The sequence below is a fragment of the Carassius carassius genome, chromosome 44 (genome assembly GCF_963082965.1).
Source record: "Carassius carassius chromosome 44, fCarCar2.1, whole genome shotgun sequence".
In the NCBI taxonomy this organism is placed as follows: domain Eukaryota; kingdom Metazoa; phylum Chordata; class Actinopteri; order Cypriniformes; family Cyprinidae; genus Carassius; species Carassius carassius.
In genome coordinates this window covers 11,900,410-11,909,387 of record NC_081798.1, presented here as the reverse complement: position 1 = coordinate 11,909,387, position 8,978 = coordinate 11,900,410, and the positions used below count along the sequence as shown (strand labels likewise).

General features: G+C 35.3%; 1 protein-coding gene across 1 annotated transcript; it reads left to right on the top strand.

Annotated features, from left to right (window-relative positions):
* The first annotated feature begins 3,413 nt into the window (after window positions 1-3,413).
* On the top strand, window positions 3,414-8,467 carry LOC132126602 (large ribosomal subunit protein eL22-like). The gene is made up of 4 exons (XM_059537964.1): window positions 3,414-3,473; window positions 4,108-4,212; window positions 5,711-5,835; window positions 8,279-8,467. The coding sequence occupies exons 1-4, from the start codon at window positions 3,462-3,464 to the stop codon at window positions 8,418-8,420; spliced, it is 384 nt and encodes a 127-aa protein (XP_059393947.1). The 5' UTR covers window positions 3,414-3,461; the 3' UTR covers window positions 8,421-8,467.
* Window positions 8,468-8,978: the final 511 nt, after the last annotated feature.

Sequence of the window (8,978 nt, the reverse complement as noted above, 5' to 3'; positions counted from 1 at the left end):
GTTTTGATATTTGATAAAATAAATGTAGCTTTGTTGAGCATAACAGACTTTTTTCAAAAACATTAGTCTTAATGTTTATGTAAAATGTTCTATGTAATAGCAAGTAAGATGAACAAAAATTTAAATAAATCCTCATTTTATACAGTATTTACTCAAGGTTCAACTGATCTAACCAACTGCTGATTTTTGGAAATGACTCTGCTGATTATCCAAAAATGGTCTGATTAATTTCCCCGATCCATATATCATCTATCATTAATTCGTTTCACCACAAGTCTCCTGATTTTCTCTGTAAATTGTAACGAAGCACAAAAAAATAGCAGATATCTGAGTCACTTCTAAACAAGATGAAATAGGTCAGCACAAGATTGTGTGTAATTGTTATAAGCTGTGGGATCAATGCACCGCACACCTTTGCCAAGATGCTTGTTTTCATCAAATGACAATGCTGTGATGTGATTGGAGAGCCCACCATATGAAGTGCTTTTATGGGGCTAAAATCGTAACACTGTGGACGTTCTGCAGCTGTTCTAATGCCAACTCTCCTGTGCTGCTCTTAACAGGATAGCTGCTAGTTGCATGTTGCATGAATTTTTCATTGATCATAGAACATGTATTGCACATAAAGGTCTGTATAGTTGGGAAAAAAACAACTGTTAACAGAAAGTTTCTTTGGGAAACCCAAAATGCAGCTTCTATTGCATCACTTCAAATCCTTCTTTCTGGAACCTTTAGATTTAAAAGTAAACACAAAAAACAAATCAAACCATCGGACGAACATATGTTTGTCATCAAAAACTTGGACAAATCTTCAGAACACAAGACTTGACAGTTATGTATACAAAACTATAATGGGTGGGTTGTACGAAAAAAGATTACTGGAGTTAAAGTTTGGCATTAGATACGTTTTGGAATTAACTCAACATCCAGCTTGAAGAAAACTAGAATAAGCGGAGACCCAAATGTAACCATTATAGAGGAACTTGGCTTCAGTCTGCTGTGGCTGGTTCTGATTGAATGCTTTTGTCACAATTTCCATTTCCTCACCCCCAAAATCCTTGAGGTAAAGGATCCTGTTATGTACTAAGATCTCAACAAAGCAATTGGGAGTTTATTTATTTAACTTTTGGTTTAATAAAAAAAAAAATTCACATGGAACAAAAATGATGCTTTAATTGGCCAATGTGTTACACTTTTCCTATTTGATTTTTGATCTTACCCACAGAGGGGGCAATTGAGGCGATTTTCACTGGCCCTGCCATGCAGACAACTGGCACAGAAGATGTGGTAGCAGTCCAGAAGACATGGTTGGTGGTATTGCTCATGACACAGGTGACAGACGAGGGGATGGAGGCTGGCATAGTCTGGATCAAACAGCTCATCATAAGAGAAAATGATTCCTCCTGCCATCTGGAAAAAAATAATTTGAATTATTGAATTATATGATACGTATGTGTGCATACATTTAGGTTTGGAAACGTTATTTCTGAATTTTCTTGGGATATTTAAAATGTCTAGGTTTTAAAATGTTTAAAAACATTTATTTATTTATTTTTGTTAGGGTTAGGTCAATTTATCATTTTGCAAACATTATGGAAACAAATGCTACTTTTGAACAGTCTCTGCAGGTCTTGAATGTTCAGAAAAAAAGTTACATGAATGATATATAAATAAATGTTGTGCTAACATTTTTCGTGTTATTATAGACCCGAAACCTATGAATAACCATTCTATTGTTTGTTCTGAGACAATTTCCTGTTAGCAGGGATATTATAGGCTAATTTATAAAGTAATTGTGGTATTACATGTGATTTCTGAGAACAAAAAAATCATTGTTAATAATGGTAGGTACAGTATTAGCTATTATAACACTAGCATTTAGCACTTATTTTCCTGGCAAGTTTTTCAGAATGGATAAGAGGCAAATATTCACAAATAAAGCATGATTAAACAGCTTGCATGATATATGACACAAAACTAAAAGAGTGCTCATTCTAAAAGACAGCTCATTCTGACCAGAAATAGATCTCTGCACATCACCTTATGATCTTAAATTTCATATAGTGCTCTGACGTAAACTGTGTGCTATTGATAAATAAATAGTACTATGAAATTTTCCATGCAAATCTGTCTTTCACATTATTTTACATGAACATTTGGCTTTTATAGAGACAAAACAATTCAGTAACACTATGCAATTTCCCAAAAAAGCTCCTTACCTTATTCCAAAAAATTGGTGCTATCCAATATTATTTTGCATATACATTATTCCAAACATACTGCAATGTTATCAGTGGTGAAGGGGAATCCTTGTGGCCAGCAAGACTCTGTACTATGTCTCCCTGAGTGGCTTAAGTGAATGTGAAGACAGTTCTCACTTCCTCTCTACAAGCAAAGCACGGTAGTTGATGCAGTAAATTTGGCTTGTGTCAGGAGGGGCCACTGGGTTAACACTAGTCTTGACCACTATCTACAGCTGGAATGACAGTAATGCTGGGACTCTTCAACAGGACCCTGATGCCAAGCAGCTGACTGTGGTGAAGGGGAGGGGAACTGGATACAAAGGGAGACTGAGGGGGTTGCCAAAGGTAAAACTGAAGAAACCAGATCCTATGCACCCTGGCAGGAGGGCAGCAAAAATAATTGTACTCTGTGCAATGGAATATCAATGGTCTCTTCAGTTACTGTTATTATTAAAGAGGTTAATATGTTAATATTTTCAAGAAGTTTCAGATTTTCTGCATAATTCGTGTTCTGTACTAGTACTACTACTTCTACAGTACTATAACAGTATATAGCCTAACAGACAAAGCATAGTTTGACGAAGCATGTAGTTCCGGGGTGTCAAACTGATATAGTTGTTGTCATATATTAACCCCCACCCAAAAAAATAATAAATAAACACACACACACACACACACACACACACACACACACACACGGTTCTGTAACAGAAAGTCTTTATAAAAATAGACATACTAGTGGATTGTGTTATATATTAGAATATATATATATATATATATATATATATATATATATATGTATTCTCTCTCTTTAATATATTACAAATTAACAATGAACAACTTAAAGCATTTGTTTAAAAATATATATTAGAATAACTCTCATTCACTATCTCTTTAATATTAGAATTATATGTCAAACGACCAATTTGATCATTTGAGGATTTTACAATATGACGATATCTAAATCATTAAAGTTACAAGTAAAGTGTGATTTTGTATATAGGTTTAGTCTTGATTTGATCCATCAAATTTTGTACTCAATAATAATAATAATTTGAATAAGATATAATCATGTACAATTATTGTCATGATTCATTGATTGTACGAATCAATTTCCGCATAACGGATTCGATCGATTATGTCTGGGATAGATTATAACAGGAAGCTTTCAATGCGCGTGCGCTCCTTCTCCTCTCCCTTTCTGCCAAACTGTCGGCCATGGCTCCGATTGTGAGTACGAGCAAGTTTCTGAAAAACGATAAAATACAGTGTGTCACGTACCTTTAGACCTGCAGAAACCAGTGGAGAAAAAGCTGAACAACTGAGCCTTTTGTTAATTTGTTTAACGAAAGCATATGAGCATCAGTGTTTTTTTTTTAAAGAGTTTGTTTACTGGACGTTTGGAGCGAGGCCTGCTCGTGAACAACCACGTTGTAGCTGCGACTCGTTAGCTGATTAGCATTTCCTGTTGAACCGACGCTAATATACTGCGTGTTTATGATAATATTTTATAGATTGAAAATTTAGACAAAGGTTTTTTTTTTTTGTGGTGTTTTGTTTATAAATCAGTTTCTCCATCAAAGAATCGAAACCACGAAGCTAGCTTAGCCCAAAATTCATGCGTTAAAGATTTAACAGTATTTTCCTCAACGTTTTCATATATATTTCATTATTGCCTTTAAATGCGTAGGTCTTTGTCACATACTGTCATATTCAGATTTTACTAGAGCTCATTTTGATGATAGTAGAAACCCATCATTAGTGTAGATGTGTTTTTATTTATTAATTAGGCACTTACAATTATTTTACTGTCGACCCTGGTTTTCATTGATTTAATCCATATGTATCTTTTTCTATCTTACAGAAAAAGCAGGTGACCAAGGGTGGGAAAAAGAAAAAGCAGGTCCTAAAGTTCACCCTGGACTGCACCCACCCTGTGGAGGATGGCATCATGGATGCTGCTAACTTTGTAAGTATAAACTGATCATCTGATGTAGTGCACACACAACTGGAAATCTCCAATCAGATTACCGGATCAAAAAGCCATTTTGGGTTTTTTGCCAAACCGTACACATGCAAAGCTGTAATTTCTGCCTCTTTTAAAGGCATAGTTCACCCAAATAGCAAAATTGTCATTAATAACTTACCCTCATGTTGTTCCAAACCCGGAAGACCTCAGTTTATCTTTGGAACACAGTTTAAGATATTTTAGATTTAGTCCGAGAGCTCTCAGTCCCTCCATTGAAGCTGTGTGAACGGTATACTGTCCATGTCCAGAAAGGTCAGAAAAACATTATCAAAGTAGTCCATGTGACATTAGAGGGTCAGTTAGAATTTTTTGAAGCATCGAAAATACATTTTGGTCCAAAAATAGCAAAAACTCTTCCGTGTCTGTTGTCTGGCTTCCGTGTCTGGCTCGGTGTTCATCTTCAGTTCTCTTGTCACAGCAGTTCAGTCAGTGTACTGTTTTGAGTACATGAATTACTCCGGGATATTGGTTTGTTTGAACTCAGAGGGAGTGTCAGCCACATTAAAAAAGTTAACAGCTTAAGTCATTTGTGGATTAATGCGTATTGGAGACGTGAACCGTTTAAAACGATTCAGTTCGATTTGGTGAACTGGTTCAAAAAGATCCGGTTACATTGATTCGTTCGCGAACCGGATATCACAAACTGCTTTTTGAACTCTGTCACAACAGACACGGAAGAGAAGACGATGCTTAAGAAAGTCGTAGTTTTTGCTATTTTTGGACCAAAATGTATTTTCGATGCTTCAAAATATTCTAACTGACCCTCTGATGTTACAAGGACTACTTTGATGTTTTTTTTACCTTTCTGGACATGGACAGTATACCGTACACACAGCTTCAATGGAGGGACTGAGAGCTCTCGGACTAAATCTAAAATATCTTAAACTGTGTTCCAAAGATAAATGCAGGTCTTACGGGTTTGGAACAACATGAGGTTGAGTTATTAATGACATAATTTTGCTATTTGGGTGAACTATCCCTTTAATATTTGAGCCTAATACTTTTCTGCAGACTTGTCAAAATTCTGATTATAAAGAATACAATGTGCACAACTATTTTTTTCTTCATTCTTTATGGGTGCCATATTAAAATTTTTTGTGTTGGTCTATGATTGAGAGCCATTTCAGATTGAACTACCCCTAAACAACACGCTATGACAAAACTAACTTCCATTCTGTTATTGGCCAGAAAACGTTGCATAGGGTACTGCATGCTGATCGTCAAATGTGTCCATAATTGTCTAGTCTGATTTTATTTTTTTATTTTTTATAAATGTAACTAAAAATAATAACCCCAACCCCCCCTCCAAAGAAAACTGCTAAAAGAACAGTAACTGTTAAATGTCACCGCTGCACAAGAGTTAGAATGGGCTCATGTCTTTTGTAGTTTTTTTTTTTTTGTGATCTGATGGGTATGTCTTTTATATATCTCTCTGCAGGAACAGTTCCTTCAGGAGCGAATCAAAGTAAATGGTAAATCTGGTAACTTGGGTGGTGGTGTGGTCTCCATTGAAAGGAGCAAGAGCAAAATTACAGTGACATCCGAGGTCCCCTTCTCTAAGAGGTAAGTCTGAGATTAGACTTAAGGTCTGAGACCTAATTGCATGTGAACGGCTGCTAACTATTAGTTTATTTCTGTTATTTCTCTGTGACTATATTGAAGTTTTAGTTCAGTTAAAATTAAGATATCATTAAGATTATGGAACTGAGAAATTCAGCTAATGCAATACCAAACAGAAAAATAAAATTTAAACAGTTGATTTTCATTATCCATTTGCTGGGATAGTTCACCAAAAAATTTAAATTCTGTAATTAAGACTTCCGTTCATCTTCGGAACACAAATTAATATAATTTGTTCAGTGGATACTCTATAAAATGGCACCATGCTGACAAATTGTTGTATAAAGTTATTTTTGTTTTCAATGTGGACAAAGATTTCTCGTAGCTTCGCAAAATTACCGTTGAACCACTGATGTCACATTGATAATTTTACCAATGTCATTACTATGTTCTTGGGCCTTGACAATGGTTGTATGCTTGCTGTCTATAGGAGGGTCAGAGAGCTCTCAGAATTCATCAAAAATATCTTGTTTGTCTTCTGAAGACAGAGGTCTTACATGTTTGGAACGACAAGTAATTTAAACATTTTCATTTTTGGATGATCTATCCCTTATTTTATTTTTCTCGCACTGTGCATACTATCAATGTTATATATAAAAATATAAAAAATATATAAAATATAAAAATACTGTTTTTAAAATGCATTGTTAAAGTTAGTTCATATATAGTTGGACACAACTGTCATATCGCTCGTCCTGTGACAAATTCGCTGCATCTGCGCACGGAAGTTATCGGTCTAAATGTTCTGCAAAATCAGTCAACGGTGAGAATAATTAGATTTCATTTAAAGTCCAGCAGTTTAACACTAATATGGGACATAAACGAACATGTTAAATATAAAGTATTCAAAACGGGTAAGTTCATATTTGGAGTAAAGTTGAATTGAACTGCTGCATCAGTCATACAGCGCTCCGGACCGTGTGCCTCATGAAGAGCGCGACGCACCGCCACAGAAACAAGAATGAGATGCGTTGTAACATAACTGTGGCATTAAACTCTTTTAGTGAGGGCTCGTTTAAAATATTGCACATATATAGGCCGTTAAGATTACTTGTTAAAGTGAAATGAAATACCTTATATCTGCAGAAGATGTACGTCTGTTTGTGGATGGAGACTTCTTCACCGGCTACAGGCTCTAATTCTCATTTGCGCGCGTGTGTGTGTGTGTGTGTGAAATGCGGTGCTGAAGTGAAATAGCTGGGCAGTTTGATATTAATACATTAATTGGAGAATGAGCCTAATATCGTCTTGACTATCGACAGAGACATCTGCTATCGTCTATCTCTGACTATCGTCGATACACGATACTATCGTCTATCGGCACAACCCTAGATTGCAGTTGCAAGCAAGCTGTTGTTTCACTGCTGTATTATGATTTTGATTATAAAAGGTATATTGAAAGAGGCAATAAATTAAGCATTTATCCCTAAAGAAATTGTCTGCTATCTTGATATGAGTTATAGTGGTCTAAATTGAATAGATGTCAATGAATGAACATTGTTTCCTCTCCATAAATCATTCTGTGTCCGTTCACACTCAGAATGCTTCTGAATCATACACACCAGAGTGCGGTGTTTGACGTGTGCATGTCGTCATTGTGACTAACGGGGTTTTTTTTTTTTTTTTTTTACATTTGTCAATTTACAATATCTTTAATGATGATCAGATATTTTTTTTTGTTTAGGTACTCTCAAATTATAATTTTTTTGTTATATAAACTATAATCATGCATTTCATTTGATGCTGAATTCGTGTCTACTTAATGCTTGACTATTAAACACATGGCCGTGGGAAAGGCTTCTTTCTGTGTTAGCTTTATTATTATCAGTATTTTGGACAGTGATAAACATTCTGAAAGTTGATCCTATATATCTACTTCACCTGCTCGGATGTGTCTTGGTTAGGAATTACGACACATTGCTATTTGTTTAATGACTTGTTAAGTTTTCATTCAAGTAGTTGTTGCTGCTTTTGTAATATTGCATTAACTATTCAGAGTGTGTTGTGGCATGACATTTACCACTTCTCCTTGTTGAATATTTGTTTGAGAAGCAAGATCTGATGAGAAGGGCCTTACAAGCTATAGGGAGAACTACTACTAATTTTACACCTTATAATTAGAGCCTTTTGGTACCTTTCAATTAAGATATTTTTGTTAACTAAATTGATTACACCAGGCAGAATATATGGGTCTTTTGTTTTACCCAGTAAGCCAAGTGGTTTGAATATAAAACTTTATGAAACCTTTATATTTATAGTGAGTTTGGTATTACCTTTATTTGCAATTTTTGAATGCACAAAAACATCTCTGGTATTATTAGTGTTTATGACCATATTACTCAGAAAAAAATAATATTGGATATGTAAAACAATTTGTTGTTTTTAGGTATCTGAAGTATCTTACTAAGAAGTATCTCAAGAAGAACAACCTGCGTGACTGGCTGCGTGTAGTAGCGAACACCAAGGAGAGCTATGAACTGCGCTACTTCCAGATCAACCAGGATGAGGAGGAGGATGATGAAGATTAAATCCATGCCACTCTTTTGTAAATTCAATAAAATTTCAAAAGAAATCACTTTACTTGTTTCTGTTGTGTTCATTGCAGTATGTCCAAAACATTGTCTTTTGCTGGGAGGAGAAGAGAGCGTATTGGATGAATCAATTTGATTTGTAATTGTGCATTTTCTTTCTATTTTTAGAGCCTAAGAAGTCTTTATCTGTTTATTTAAATGTATGCATTTAGCACATGCTTTTATCCAAAGCGACTTACAGTGCATTCAGGCTATCAATTTTTACATATATCATGTGTTCCCGGGGAATCGAACCCCCGACTTTGCGCTTGATAGGCAGTGATCTACCAATTAGGCTACAGGAACGCAGTTTATTTATTTTACTGCACTGAAGCATATAGGATTAATCTACCACCAGCCAGACAGGACCAATAATTTCCATTGCAACAAAGTTTGTGCACTCAAGGTTCAGAGAGTTCTTTTAATCGGGAATAACCTGAATATATGCTGTAACATCTATACCAGTCTAAAATGATTGCTAGTTTTAGCTGCTCTATCAAGCTTGGGCTGTTTGGG